This window comes from Pantherophis guttatus, chromosome 3 (assembly GCF_059756535.1).
Source record: "Pantherophis guttatus breed Tessera chromosome 3, ASM5975653v1, whole genome shotgun sequence".
Lineage (NCBI taxonomy): Eukaryota > Metazoa > Chordata > Lepidosauria > Squamata > Colubridae > Pantherophis > Pantherophis guttatus.
In genome coordinates, this window is record NC_142065.1 from 66852257 (window position 1) to 66868072 (window position 15816).

A 15816-nucleotide genomic window follows, 5' to 3' on the forward strand; every position below is an offset into this window, starting at 1 on the left:
GTTGGAAAAGTGCTATGGAGAGATTCAGTGTGGCTAGAGAAAAAAACCAGCCCGGTTCCAATCCGGGAGAAAAAGAATAAAATGGAGACTGGCTGATTGGAAAGAAGGTCTCTTGTTTATTTAGATGCCAGAAACTTCAGTGACAGCAAGCAAATGTTTCTGGGGTGGCTGAGTCTGATCAAATGGCTGAGTGCGTGGATGGATTTTATAGGGTTCCGACATGCTCCAAGGGATTGTGCAATGTGCCTTTGGTTATTTCAATGGTGGTGGGTTAATCCCATTATGTCCCAAAGGTCATGTCCTGCCCTTGGAATTGGGGTGGGGGGGTGGGGAGGAATGTAGTTTTTTTTTTTAATACCATCAGCTCAAACCTTCTGTGCGTTTTGTTTATGAATGGATTGGCCCCGTCTTCCTGAATGGATACAAAAATCTGCATTCCTAAAGGCCAGCAAGTTTCTTAGCTTGAAGCTGTTTTCCTAGGACAGTAAGACTGGGACTGCTTTCTGCCTTTATTAAGATTTTTCTCCTTTGGGGAAATAGTCTAGCCTGTCTCTTTTTAATCAAGACTATTTTAATCTGGGGAGGGAGAGCTTCCTACAGACCAGAGTGAAACTCTGTGTGTGTGTGTGTGTGTGTGTGTGTGGCGGGTGTGTGTGTTGTTGTTGTTGTTAGTTGCGAAGTCATGTCCAACCCATCGCAACCCCATGGACAACGTTCCTTCAGGCCTTCCTGTCCTCTACCATCCTCTGGAGTCCATTTAAGCTCACACCTACTGCTTCAGTGACTCCATCCAGCCACCTCATTCTCTGTCTTCCCGTTCTTCTTATGCCCTCAATCGTTCCCAGAATTAGGCTCTTCTCCAATGAGTCCTTCCTTTTCATTAGGTGGCCAAAGTATTTGAGTTTCATCTTCAGGATCTGGCCTTCTAAAGAGCAGTCAGGGTTGATCTCCTCTAGGACTGACCGATTTGATTGCCTTGCAGTCCAAGGGACTGTATGTATGTATGTATGTATGTATGTATGTATGTATCTATCCACCCAAAATTAGTATTAACATTGTCCCCACCGTCGTAGCTCTCCAAACAGCATTTAGTAAAAGCAGAAGCCACACTGGCCTTTCTGACAGGTCAGGTTTATAGGAGTCTGGATTAGGTCTGTGAATCACTTATTCGTGTGTTTGCAGACATTTTCAAGGCATTCCGTTAGACTGGAGCAGCAAGATGCTGCTGTAGAAGACAACGTTGCTTTAAAATAGGGCTGCCAGATCTGGGCTGCAAAAGACTGTGTGTTTCCAGAATCTCTGCTTCCACCTAGCGGTCCTTCCAATTTTTGTACTCCTAAAAGGCATTCCTGGTTCACCAGTTGAGAATATCTTCTTCCAAAATGAGTACAGGTAGTCTTCAACTTACAACCACAACTGAGCCCAAAATTTATGTTGCTAAGAAAGACATTTGTTAAGTGAGGTTCGCCCCATTTTAAGACCTTTCTTGCCACAGTTGTTAAGTGAATCGCTGCAGTGAAATTAGTAAGACGGTTAAGTTTGTCAGGAGGTCGCAAGTTTATGAGTGACAAAATCTAGCAGATTTTAAACACCATGATGCCGCCCTTGAATGCTGCAAGAATAAGAGGGACAAAATATTCTGTTTACACTAGTACAGCAAAGGACACTTCACTTCAAACCTCTCTCCCGGGTAGAGGATGAGCTGCAGGCAATATCATGGGGACATAGCCGGTGGGGGGGGGGGAGAAGTGACATTGCCAAGCCATGGAGTGCATGGCTCAATGCCATTTTTTATTGCTGTCTGGCATTTTGAACCAGGGGTCTCTGACTGTGCTTCTAAGATGATCTCAAGCTCAGTTGAAAACTGACTGGGGTTGGGTGCCTGCATGATATAGAAGGAAAGGACCAGTTCTCTCTTGCTGCTTTACCATGTAGCCCCTTCCCTTATCTCTGGACTCCTAATAACACATTTCACATTTAATAAAAAAAAAAAAGAGGGCAAAGTCTCTATTCAAATGGAACCCAGTTAATTTTATTTATCAAATTTAGAGGCCTCCCAACTCCTTTTCAGAGTGATTCTATTCTGTGCATATTGCACAAACCCATCTCCCACCTCTGAAACTTGCAAAAGCCCAGGCCTGCTGGAACATGTAGCTCTTTCAAAGCCCACAAGTTACCCTGTCTAATGGGCCAGTGGGTTTATGGATTTGGAGACCTGGCAGATTTAAAAAAATGGATTTCTCTTTTCATTTGCCACTTCTCCCAAACCATGGGATTAGAAATCCCGGTGAAAGAGCTCTCTTATTCCTCTGGTCGCACAAGCAAAGGGAAGAAAGTTCTGACATGGTTACATTCTTCTTCACCCAAGCAGAGGGCAGTATGCCATAGCCCTGTGATGGCGAATCTATGGCACGCGTGCCAGTGATGGCACGCAAGCCGTCACCCCAGTTCAGCTCTACTGCGCATGCGTGTGCGCCTCCTGCTGGCCAGCTAATCTTCGGGTCTCTTCCAATGCATGCATGGGGGGGCGTGAAGGGTCCCATGTGCACATGTGCGGGGGGCAGGGCCCATGCAGAAGACCGTACATGCATGTGGGGGGGTGCATGCAGGTGGCCGCGCATACATTGCATTTTGGGGGTTCGGGCGTGCATGTGCGCATTCGCGCACGCATGCGCACACACGCTTCGGGCACTCAGTCCAGAAAAAGGTTAGCCATCACTGCCCATAGCCCATTAAATTTCCACTCACCTTTGCCTGTGCAGTTTAGTGACTGGCAGGCAGCTAAAAAGCATTGGAGGCAGCGAATTAAAGGGACTTTTCAATCTCTTTACCATACTTAGCAGGGCCAGCATATTATGAAGATCAATTGGAAGGATAATTAGTTCCATTAACCTTAGTGAAAGTACTTACAAGCAAGATTATAGTAACAAATATGCTCTGTTGTATTTGAAAAGCTTTTTAAAGTGTTGGTAAATCTGCAACAGTCAATCATATGCATGAAATTGTTCTATTAAGCTAAAGCACTCACATGTAGCTATAACCAAAGTTCTGAAGTACTGTATCCTGAACTAAGAATTTGTGCTTTAAATGAATAAGAGTTTAGGCTGGTAATATGTTTCATTAAAGGCTCAGAGACTATCATAGTACAGAGCTACAGCACCTGCGTTGAAGTGGCCACGTCCAAAAACACTAGAGAATTCCTGGAAGTCTGCCACTCGAACAAATTGGCCATCAACAGCATGTAGATATGCAGTAAACAACATCTACATACTATTCAAAAGACACAATCAAAAAGCCAAAAAGGAAACAAAAAGACCAAAACACCTCCTCACCAGTAATCAATACTCAGATGAGCAGTGATTAAAATCAAGATTAACCAACAACCAAGAAGCAAACAATGCCCCGGTGAAAGAACTATCAAACAAGCTAACAGTAAGCAACAGTCTAGTCAAGGAACCACCAAGACCACTCCCACCTACGCTGACAGGGCAAGCCACTAGAATATAAAATGAGAGCAAGCCTCACTCCCTACTAACACTGATGATGTTATCTAGTTTGGTAATGAAATGTCTACAAGAAAACAATCAAGCTCAGAGAACACCAAGGATCCCACAGTTGAAGATTTCTACCAGCAGTCTTCTGAAAATTACTTAGAAGAATATACAGGTAGTTCTTGACCTGCGGCCACAATTGAGCCCAAAATTTAAATTGCTAAGTGAGACAGTTGTTAAATGAATTTTGCTCCATTTTACAACCTTTCTTGCCACAGTTGTTCAGTGAATCACTACAGCTGTTAAGTTAACACGGTTGTTAGGTGATTCTGACTTCCACATTGACTTTGCTTGTCAGAAGGTAGCAAAAGATGATCACATGACCCCAGGATACTGCAGTGGTCATAAATATGAATCGATTGCCAAGTGTCTGAATTTATTTCACATGACATTGGGGATGCTGCAATGGTTGCAAGTGTGAAAAAAAAATCATAAGTCATTCTTGTCACTGCGGAAAACGCTCACTGTTGTAAGTCGAGGACTACCGTATTTTTCAGAGTATAAGATGCAACTTTCCCCCCCCCCAAAAAGGGGGTGAAAATTTAGGTGGGACTTATACACCGAATGTAGCCCCGCCCACCCACTGGCCCCCACCCTTTGGCCTCTGCCTCGCAGCAGTTGCCTCCTTGCAAGCAAACAGCAAGAAAAAACAGCTCCTTTCAGCTTCAGCACAGGCTAATTAGCACAAGTTGATTGGATTGGCCTCCCAACTCTCAGCTGATTTGCTCTCAGCTGTTTTGCGCAGGGCTCTGCTGCTTGCTGCAAAGAGGTAAATTGCTAGAGCAGACTTTTTTTTCCCCTTGGGCTAATCAAGCTATGCTGAAAACAAAACTGAAAGTAAAGCAGGCTGTTTGCTGTTTGCTGCAACAAGGCAAAATTGCTCAGAGGCAGAGGGAGATTTCTTTTTCTTCTTTTCCTCACCAAAAAAGATAGGTGCGTCTGGTGCGTCTTATACTCCAAAAAATATGGTACCTGTACAGGGTTTTATTTCCATATAAATCATTCCAAGTTAGGGTGTAAAATAAGAGGCATTCTTGTCCTAAAGAAAAGAGAAATTAAGTAATATTTCTTCAATTGCCTGAAAACCTGATGTAAAACTTCCCGAGTTTGTCAACGATAAGAGTGTGTATTACACATATGTGTCAGGAGTGAAATGCTCCCAGTTCAGACCGGATCACCTGATCCGGTAGCAATGGAGGCGGGTGGTTCGGAGAACCGGTAGCAAAAATCCCTCCCCCCCACATTGCCCAGCTGAGACACACAATCATCAGAGGCTTTTTTTTAATTTTTAAAAGCATTTGTTCTACAACTCTTCGGCCGAAGAGGTTGTAGAAAAAATGTTTTTAAAAGTAAAAAAAAAAAAAAGTTGGCTACGCCCACTCAGTCATATTACCCCACCCCACCCCACCCCCCACCAAGCCATGCCCACAGAACCGATAGTAACAAATTTTACATTTCACCGCTGATATTTTTTATTTGTCAGATTTATATGCTGCCCTTCTCCCGTAGAACTCGGGGCGGCTCACAACAATAAAACAACCCGACAATAGATAAAAATTAAATAATATTAAAACCAATTAAAATCCCCAAATCCCCAAATTAAAATCCACGGCAGATCAGGGAAGTTGCTGAAAGAGCCATGTCTTTAGGTCGGCGTGGAAGGTGCGGAGGTCGGGGGCCATCTGGAGTGATATGTGTAATAAATTACAATACAGAGGGAGTAGGAGGCACCATCAGTAGAATTTGGCTTTATTAAGAACCAGTTTCAAAACACCGAATATAATAATGTTTCCATTATATAAAATGCATGGCAATGCTTTGTGTTTAAATTATCAAACGCATTCCGTTACGCTTTCTGGATTCTAAACAAAAGAGTATTGATCTAATACAGTAATGTGGTACCTAGCTTCCAGATTTACTTTGGATCATATCCATTTATGTGTTAATATGTTTAGTAATAAAACTTTATCTTATGCTATACTTGGTGCTAACATCAACACATTTGATAGGAATACAGCCAGGTAATATCTATATTTCATTGCTGAATATAGGGTAGTTACAAGCTCTAGTAGTGTAAGCAGTCTTATTTATTTATACTAAAGCCAATAACCTCACTTTCACCTCTCTGAAAATTGGATCCCTGAAGCAGTTATTTGTCCATTCAAAAACAACAAGGACATATTAACAGAAATAAAATGGGTCAGTGCATATAAATCAAGAGAAATGAAATTAACAATGGCAATAATGTTAGAGCTAGATCAAAACCATAAGCAAGAAGGGAGTAAAACCAAGCCTTGCTGAAGAAGAACACAAGCTAGAAGGAAGAAAATGTCTTAAATTTCTACAGCATAGCATTTTTGCAGGTTTGTTACTACTGTCACAAAACAAGTTGCCTCTAACTGCCCTACAGAAGGCAACTTCTGTCTATAGTATGCTACACGTAAGTATTATAGAGAACAATTTTAGTATTTTTTAATGTAATCTGCTTAGAACACAGTTGCTATTCTAGAAAGATGTGTATCTTTAACATCATTTTAACTGTGTCTGGAGTTGTGAGTCAGATTGTGCAAATAAATAGGTCAGAAGGGTTTTATAAGGTTGCTCCCCAGATCAAATTTACAATCTTCCTTCCACTGCCACCTATATTTAGTATATTTAATTGTTTTTTTCTTAAAAGAGCCAGTTAAAGATAAAACAGGAATGCTTCATTCCTGCAGGGAAAAACCAACTACTGATTGACTGAAAAGATGTAGTACTCTGGTAAGTATAATCTATGAGCCTAAACATCTGGAGGACATCAGGTTGGGGCAACCTATATGCATTAATTAGATCTTTCACTGGATCTCCTAAATTAAATGTAGAAGGTATGTCTATAATCCCTCTTTGCAAATCTACCTTATCAGTAACATTTTCTTTTTCAAAAGATTAACAATTTGAGCTTGGTGCTCAGTGACACTGGATTCTGCTACTTGCAGTGGGGTCTTCTTTAAGCTATTAGTAGCCTGCAGATTTGCTTTATCTCCTGCAGACCAGTTGAGCAGTGCTCTTACAGAATCAAAATGACCAGCTTTGCAAGCACAGTGCAATGGGGTATCTTTATTGTTGTCCAAGGCATTAATAGCTGAGCCGTTGCTCAACAAAAAATCTATCAGATTGCTGTGTCCATGTTCTGCTGCAAGATGCAATAGTGTCTTTCTCCAAATATTTTTGTCATTGATATTTTTATTATCGCCTGCCATCAAAAGTTCTTTTAATACCTCCATATTCCCACTGATAGCTGCATAATGCATTGGTGTGCAGCCATCCATGTCTTTGCTTGCAACCCTAGACTTTTTAGCTAACAGGGCTTTCACTGCATAAAAATGGCCTCCCAAAGTTGCAAAATGAAGTGGACTCTTTTTCTCTTTATCCGTTGCATTTGGATTGGCCTTGAAATTCAGAAGCAGCTCCACCATCGCAGGATTCCCCATTTCAGCTGCAAGATGAAGAGGTGTCTTTGATCGCTTATTCTTGAGGTTGACATTAGCTTTATGTTGCAACAGCTTCAGAGCCACATCAATGTGACCTTTATCACTTGCCACGTGTAATGACGTGAACAGGTCTGTGGTGACCGCATCAATTTTAGCTCCTCCTTCAATTAGTAGGTCAACTAACGCTCCTCTGTTGTATATTGCAGCAACGTGGAGGGGCGTTTGATTTCCTTGAGCTGTGATGTTAGGATCTATTCCCTTCTGCAGAAGCATCTGCGCAATGGAAAAGGCCCCAGCTTCAACCACTAGGTGTAAGGGGCTACTTAAGTTAGGGGCCTTGTCCTTCAAGTTGGCCCCCTTCTCAATAAGAACTTTGGCTGACTTAATCTTGCCCGTTTTACATGCCACAAGCAATGGTGTGTACTGCTCTTCATTATGAGCATTAATGTCAGTCCCTCTTTCAATTAGGGCTGCCACAATGCCATGCAGATCTTTTCCTATGGCTTTAAACAGGGCTGATACCATGGATTCAGATGATAATCCTCTGGCATATTCCAGTAATAATTTGAAGAGCGATGGGTTGTTGCTATTAAAGGCCGCCTCAATTATGCTGGAATCCACTTTGGCTCCACCTTCCAACAATACCTTGACAGTCTTCTCATGTCCCTGAGATACAGCATAGCTCAAGGCTGTCTGGCCTCTCTCATCCCTGGCATTGACCAAAGCACCATTTTTCAAAAGGACTTGAACCAAGTCACTATCATCCTTGAGAGCAGCCATGTGCAGGAAGTTGTGCTGATTCCTGTGCCGTCTCGCCTCTTCTTTTAAGATGTTCTTTAGGACATGCGTGTGCTGGTTCCGGTTGGCCAAGTGAAGGGGGGTTTTGCCTTCTTGATCCAAACTGTACATGTTGGCCCCAGCTTGGAGCAGCTTATTCACTGCTTTATCGTGACCTTTCTCAGCAGCTCTGTGCAGTGGGGTTCTTCCTTTGTTATCCTTGACCTCCAGTTTGGCACCTTTGCTGATTAAATAGTCAATTATTTCAGGGTGCCCATGAGCTGCGGCAATGTGTAAGAGAGTCTCATTTGCAGAGTTTGTTGCATTCACATTACTCGGGTTTAAGGCTTTTTCCAGATCGGAAAGAATTCCTTTCTTCACCAAATCAAAGACCGTAGGAACATTGTCTAGAGACTGTCTTGCTGCCAAAGTGGATTTTGATTTAGGTTTATTATAAACCATCTTTTTTGGTTTAATAGATCTAGGGCTATCTTTTTTCCCTTGATGTGAAGTCTTAGCCTTTTGAATCGATCCTTTATCTTTTTCAAGGAGATAGCCTATCAGTTGTCTCCTAGCATCTCCAATTTTCTCATTCACATCGCTCACATAATTCCTTATACTGCTATATAAATGGGGCTCTACCTCTTTCAAGCAGGGATAAAAAAACAGTCTGCAAGCTCGCTCACCTTGAGAAGCCAAGATATCCAAAATGCGGGAGTTCTTTGCCATCCGTGTTCTATAGTAGGATAAAATCATTCTTTTCTCAGAGGTAAGGATACCTTTTTCTATCAGGCAGTCCAGAAGGTGATCGGGGTTTTTTATACCTTCCACAAGTTCGTTCTTTTTCATTTTCAGTACTTCTGTGGCATATGGATTTGTGAATAAGCTAGAATACATTCTGTCTTTAGATGACTACCATACACTGAATCTTTTGAAGTTCAGCATTTACTGTAATTGTAGCTCATTGAGGTTTATGCCAACAAATATTGCGGTGGCTCAGCTGGAAAAATCAAGAACAGACTTTCCTTCCTGCAAAAAATATAAACTCTTCACCTTTCACTGTTCAGTGCCATTGATTCTTTTTTTCTGTTGCTCAATAACAAAGTTGACAAATGTAAAAGAAAAACCCACAAAAACCAAAATACAGTCCAATTAAAAAGTATTCCAGTAGACCAATAACGCTGTAAGAAAAATCTGTCTCTCAGAATTTGTATCTAAGCGCTTGATGGAATAGAAATATTTTTCATTATTTGCCATAAGAGCCATCTGTCAATATGTCAGTAACTACTGTAACCAGCAGGCTGTTTACTGTTGCTATGAAACTGGACTTTTTGTAACGATGAAATAAAATAGTAAGCACTGAGTTAATTAAACAAAGGCTTTCATGCTGGGTTCAAGAAATGCATTGCTATATTACTAACGAACGTAAGCCAAGTAGAATTTTTTTTAGCCAGAAATGTTTTCGGGTTATTAAAGTTACGACGATAAATAGCATCTCTCTATCTCTCTCTGTATATATATATATTTCCCTCTCTCTCTCTCTCTCTCTCTCTCTCTCTCTCTCTCTCTCTCTCTCTCTCTCTCTCTCTCTCTGTGTGTGTGTGTGTGTGTGTGTGTGTAAATATTTTTTGCACATTTTATTTTATTTTATATTTATTTATATTTATAATTAAATTTATATACCGCCCTACTCCCGAAGGACTCAGGGCGGTGAACAGCCAAAAAAGTAAAATACACATAATACATTTAATAAAGAACATATCATTTGGGGAAATTTAAATTTCAAGTTTAGAATACAGACTAATTTAACAATGTAGGCATTTTTGATTAAAATGATTTGCGAGTATTATAATGATGGCCTCTGATAAATAGCAGGTTAAAACAATCCTATCAGTAATTACAGGAGGAAAGAAGATAGATTGAACGTGATGCTACAATAGTAGAATAACTGCTACAGCTATATATAGCACCTGTATGTGCTCAGCTTCTTCTAACAATGTAGAAATGTCAGAAATTCTTTACCCAGCATTGTATACACTTAGAACTATCTTGATGAGGATTTGCACCCACAGAGAACTGAAAAACTGACTACGTGACCTGACTAGGTGGCTCAATGGTTAAGGCACTGAGCTTGTCATTTAGAAAGGTCGGCAGTTCGGCAGTTCGAATCCCTAGTACAGGTCTCCTGTGTTAGCAGGGGGTTGGACTAGATGACCTTCAAGGTCCCTTCCAACTCTATTACTGTTATTATTTCTACTTAGGACATTCCATTAACAATATTTCCTGTACTGTCAGTTCCTGGGTTAAGAACATCTGACTTACGGGCAACTTGTTCTTATGAACAGGCTGCCTATTACTAAAAATGGTGAATGGCATTCCCCATCCTCGAACCAATGAATCACTGAACCCGCACAATGGTTTCAAGAACCACTGAAGTCTTGCGTTTTTAATAAACAACCTGTTTCCAGCAGTTCATGAAAACATTGGTGTCCTCAGCGGTTCATCAGCTCAAGGAAGGAGAATGCCATCCACCATTTTTAGTAATAGGCAGACAGTTCATGAGTTCTGACTTACTTACATCATACAAAATCGAATTAAAGACAGACTTAGGAACGGATCCAGGGACTTCCTGTACATCAATCATACAGAAAGATGCTACAGCATCTTCGAGCCATCACCTCCACTGACCATGGCAGCAATGATTTCATCACTGGCAGGTCCCTATTATTTGTCTAGGAAGCAGCGTAAATCCACAAACACGATTTTGAAGCCCAACACACATATGCAGGAAGGAAGGTCTTCTATAACACAAGGAACAGCAGATAATTTACAGCTTGGCAGGCTGAAGGAATCACTTAAACAGAGCACTCAAACATTTTCAGCAACAGCTTACTATTTAAAGTGCCATGTGCATGTAGTCGAAAAATGAGTGAAAACAGAAGAAATGATACTTGCTGGGTTTTTTTTTTAAATACAGTATTACACAGACATGGTGAATTGGAAACTGAAGCATTTTTCTTGATAGGTCTGTATGCGACTAAAAGGAGGAAAATAGGTGTGAATATGAATTTGTTTTAAAAAGCGATATACTGAGTTATATGGCTTTGTGCATCTGATTGAAATGTACCCATTAAACAGCCAAGACATTTTGTTTGTTTAAACTAGTAATGCTGGCCCAGTTACTGGGACAGCAAGTTAATCACTACAGTACTTGAAAGAAGAAGACGAGTGTTTCAAATTAATTGTTTAGTCTTCCTATCTGGCTTTGAAGGTCTCTGGGCTTTGAAGTTTTCAAGGTTTTGGATTCCAAGATGAATTTGCTTCTTAATGTAACAGCTTGCTTTCAAAAACAGCATACTTAGGCAGTGCAACATGGTTTTTTCCCCTTCATCTGGGAGGACAAAATATGAATGATCTTTTTAAGGCAAATCTTACATCAGCTTCTTGCCATTTATGGCTGGATGTTTTTACTAAACCCAGAAGAGGTCACTGTTTCTCTTTTGAGCCTCTCTTTCAGCCACCCTTGGAAGTAGCTTTAAAGTATTTAGAGACCTGGAACCTGTTAAAATGGGGCATGCCATGCAACTGAATGATTTCCAATATCTTCATTATATTCTCCAGGGAATCTGGCTTAACATAACAGCTGGATTGGATGAACATAAATATATCAGTAGTGAGGGAAGTTGTGTTATTAATGTTTCCCAGCATGCATTTTAATTTGAGATTTAGCCATTGAAGCACAACATGTATTTAAATTGTTGCCTGGTCTTTTATTGAAAACATTCAACATCTTTGTTACAAGCTAGGCAGCGACTTGGCCTGGAATTGAGATATTGGATGTTTTCATTTTACTTGGAACCTTTTGGAGAATGCCTTGCTTGAAGGACTATGGACTTATCCTGCTGTTATTAAAAGGCTATAAATAGGCTTATTTGACTGGGCTTGTCCCAGTTTTAAACGTCAACTCAGGTGTCCCTGATTAAAAAAATAATAATAATCAAAAATTAGGGCTGCACAAACAGGAAAAATCAGCAAATGCTCAGCTTTGTCTGTGTAAATCAGGGGTGAAATCCAATAGGTTCTGGAGAACCAGTAGCAGAAATTTTAAGCAGTTCGGAGAACTGGTAACGGAATTTTTAGTAGTTCAGAGAACTGGCAAATACCACCTCTGGCTGGCCCCAGAGTGGTGTGGGAATGGAGATTTTGCAATATCCTTCCCCCAGGATTGGGAAGGGAATGGGGATTTTGCAATATCCTTCCCCCAGGAGTGGGAAGGGAATGGGGATTTTGCAGTATCCTTCCCCTGGAGTGGGGTGGGAATGGAGATTTTGCAGTATCTTTCCCCTGCCAAGCCCATCAAGCCACGCCCACCAAGCCACACCATGCCCACCAAGTCATGCCCACAGAACCGGTAGTAAAAAAATTTGGATTTCACCACTGGTGCAAATCTGCTAATCATGAGCATTGTGCCCCCTTAATTGATTGAAAATGTGACATGCCTAGCTATAAACACTTGAGTGGTGAACACATTGTCTTAAGTATGAACTAGTTGCCAAGTATCTGATTTTTGATCATACGATCATGGGGATGCTGCAAAGGTCATAACTGTGAAAAAGGATCATAAGTCCCTTTTTTTCAGTGCCATTGTAACAGTCACTAAATGAACTGTTTTAATTTGAGGACTACCTGTATTTGTACGATCTGCTTCCATGTTTTTTAAAAATAATTTCAGTTATTAAAATGCATTTTGTGCTAACTGGTAGCAACACAATGTTCCTAGATTAAATGAAGACTTCTGGCTTTCAGCTCCTCCTTGTTGTAGTGTCGCTATATCCATGTGTCACTTGTTGGGCCTGCCTCAGGCATAGGTGCGTCTGTTGTTGTTAAGATTAAGAAAACCAGTTTGGTCTAGTGTAAGGTGACCAGATTTTAACATTGGTAAAGAGGGACATTGTGGGCGTGGCTTATTTTGTGGGCGTGGCTAGCTGGTCATGTGACTGGGTGGGCGTGGCTAGCTGGTCATGTGACCGGGTGGCCATGGCTATGTCTATAGGGTAAGGTGAACAGATTTTAACATTGGTAAGAAGGACACCATTGTGGGCGTGGCTTATTGTGTGGGCGTGGCTAGGAGGCCATGTGACTGGGTGGGCGTGGCTACCTGGTCATGTGACCGGGTGGCCATGGCTATGTGTATAGGGACTACTCAGAGGGCTGAAAAGTCATTTCTGACAGGTCCTCACACTTTTGACTGGTCCTCACACTTATGACCATCCTCACATTTATGCCCGTGCAGCATTCTTAACAACCATGTCACTCATTTCACAACTGCTTCTCTTCAACAAGGTGACAAGATAGGGCAAAAATGTAAAATGTGAGGACAGTCGTAAGTTCGAGGACTGGTCAAAAGTGTGAGGACCAGTCAAAAATAACTTTTTCAGCCCTCTGAGTAGTCCATACGCACAAAAGGACTAACCAGAGGGCTGATAAAAGTCATTTCTGACAGGTCCTCGCACTTTTGACTGGTCCTCACACTTATGACCATCCTCACATTTATGCCCGTGCAGCATTCTTAACAACCATGTCACTCATTTCACAACTGCTTCTCTTCAACATGGTGACAAGATAGGGCAAAAATGTAAAATATGAGGACAGTCGTAAGTTCGAGGACTGGTCAAAAGTGTGAGGACCAGTCAAAAATAACTTTTTCAGCCCTCTGAGTAGTCCATATGCACAAAAGGACTAACCAGAGAGCTGAAAAAAGTTATTTTTGACTGGTCCTCACACTTTTGACCAGTCCTCGAACTTATGACCATCCTCACATTTATGCCCATGCAGCATTCTTAACAACCATGTCACTCATTTCACAACTGCTTCTCTTCACCATGATGACAAGATAGGGCAAAAATGTAAAATGTGAGGACAGTCATAAGTTCGAGGACTGGTCAAAAGTGTGAGGACCAGTCAAAAATAACTTTTTCAGCCCTCTGAGTAGTCCATATGCATTAAAGGATTACAGCAATAGAGAGGGATGAAGGAATGGAAATTAGAGTAGGAGTGAGGGTAAGAGAGGGAGGAAGAGAGGAGGAGGAGGAGAAAGGAAGAGGAAGTAGGGAGGAGAAAAAGAGGGTGGGGGGAAGAGAAAGTAAGAAGGAAAGAAAAGAGAGAGGTGGTAGGTTTGAGGAGAAAGATTGCTGTACAATAAAAAAGATGAAAGGGAAGAAAGCCAACCCCAAGCAAATATAAAGATATTAAGATAAAGAATGAATTGTTAAACTTTAAAGAATAAAAGAGAACAAATATGAATAAATAGCAATAATTAGAAACACACATACAAACATACAATGTATTTTCTTTGAACAGAATATTTGGCTGGTTCACAAATTTAAACAGCGTTTAGTCATTTCAATTAAATTTACAATTTCTATATTTCCTTTTTGCCATATTTATTCCTCATCTATTTTTTTAAAAAACCAATATTACCCTTCATCCTCATCTCTAATCTTAATCAAATTCAATTTTTCCCTTCTATTCTATATTATACCCCTTCCCATTGTCATCTATTTTTATATCCATCCTCACATTGTTTAATTATGTAATTATGTAATACAGTTGTTTAATACAAATTCAACATTTTAATATAAATCAATTAGTTATAAAACTATCTTTTTTGTATATTAATCAATATGAACATGAATATTCCAATTATTTCCATGCAATCCAATTTCTTACAAATCAATTAATTATATTTACCAATAATAATAAACCAAATAATTTCTCCCATATATTCCTCCGAACCACAACTTAACCATTTCTGCTTTCAACACAATATACAATTAATAGTATCTCAATTATTACAATTCCCTAGTTAAATAGAGCTTTTTTTCCTTTGTGTTTTAAAATCTTGAACTCTCCTCCTAAATTTCCCATTGTTTGCAGTTTTTCACCTACCTTTTTTGGGGAGGAAAAATAAAAATAAAAATAAATCTCTCTCTGCCTCATTTTGTCACGCTGCACCAAAGACCCTGGTTTCGTTTTCGTTTCTGAAGCTTAGCTAGGGGGAAAAAAACTGCTTTACACTGATTGCCTGTAGGGCGGCCCTTTGAAGCCCCGGGCAAGAGTTTAAACAGTTTTTTTTTTCTTCTAGCCATCAGCTGGGGCTCAAGAAAAATCGGGACTTTTTTGAAACGCCGCGGGACGCGGGACAAATTGCTCAAAAGCGGGACTGTCCCGCCAAAAGCGGGACGTCTGGTCACCTTAGTCTAGTGGTTAAGGCACCAGGCTAGAAAGTGGGAGACTGTGAGTTCAAGTCCCACTATTGGCATGAAAGTTGGCTGGGTGACTTTGGGCCAATCACTCACAGCCCAACCTACCTCACAGGGTTATTGTGAGGAAAATAGGAGTAGGGAGGAGTATTATGTACATTCACCATCTTGAGTTATTTATCAAAATAATAAAGGTAGGATAAAAATCGAATAAATAATAACATAAATTAGAATGTCACTACATTATAGTCATTGTTCTTAAATTTATTTGAAAATAAATCTCACTAGATTATGGTTTAACTAAGGCTAGGCTTTTTTTTTTTTTTTTACTACTTTGTTTTCTTCACCACCAATGTCATGTCAGCATCCCTGTGTAATTATGTCTCTAATTTTATACATCCTTCACAATGTTATACTTAGCTTTATTTTGTATTTAATGCTTACTTCTTTGGAAGAAAGCTTCTTTAAGAGCACAGCACTCATTTACACAAACATTGTTAAGACAACTTGCTAACATTTAAAACAAATTTAGGGAAGAGTTTTCAGTCTTTTCCCCAAGTAAATGTATTAAGATTGCTACTTAAAATTGTGTTACATTAGTATCAGTATATTATTTAACAAACACAGTCACCTTTTACAGGTATATCCAGAAATAATTCCCTCAGTATTTTCACATGATACCTTAGGCCAAGTGTGAAATTGACTACCAGTAATCAAACCAACCGTTTGGTGACAGACCGTGTGGTAAATCAAAGG

General features: G+C 40.3%; 1 protein-coding gene across 1 annotated transcript; it reads right to left on the reverse strand.

Annotated features, from left to right (window-relative positions):
• Positions 1–6124: 6124 nt before the first annotated feature.
• Positions 6125–8871, reverse strand: LOC117664413 (CARD- and ANK-domain containing inflammasome adapter protein-like). Its single transcript, XM_034415304.3, has one exon. It carries the CDS (start codon positions 8693–8695, stop codon positions 6443–6445), a length of 2253 nt encoding a protein of 750 aa, XP_034271195.2. The 5' UTR covers positions 8696–8871; the 3' UTR covers positions 6125–6442.
• Between the last annotated feature and the right edge of the window lie 6945 nt (positions 8872–15816).

Excerpts from the sequence above, each read along its gene's own strand:
- LOC117664413 (XM_034415304.3), bottom strand. The coding sequence starts at position 8,695 with ATGTATTCTAGCTTATTCACAAATCCATATGCCACAGAAGTACTGAAA.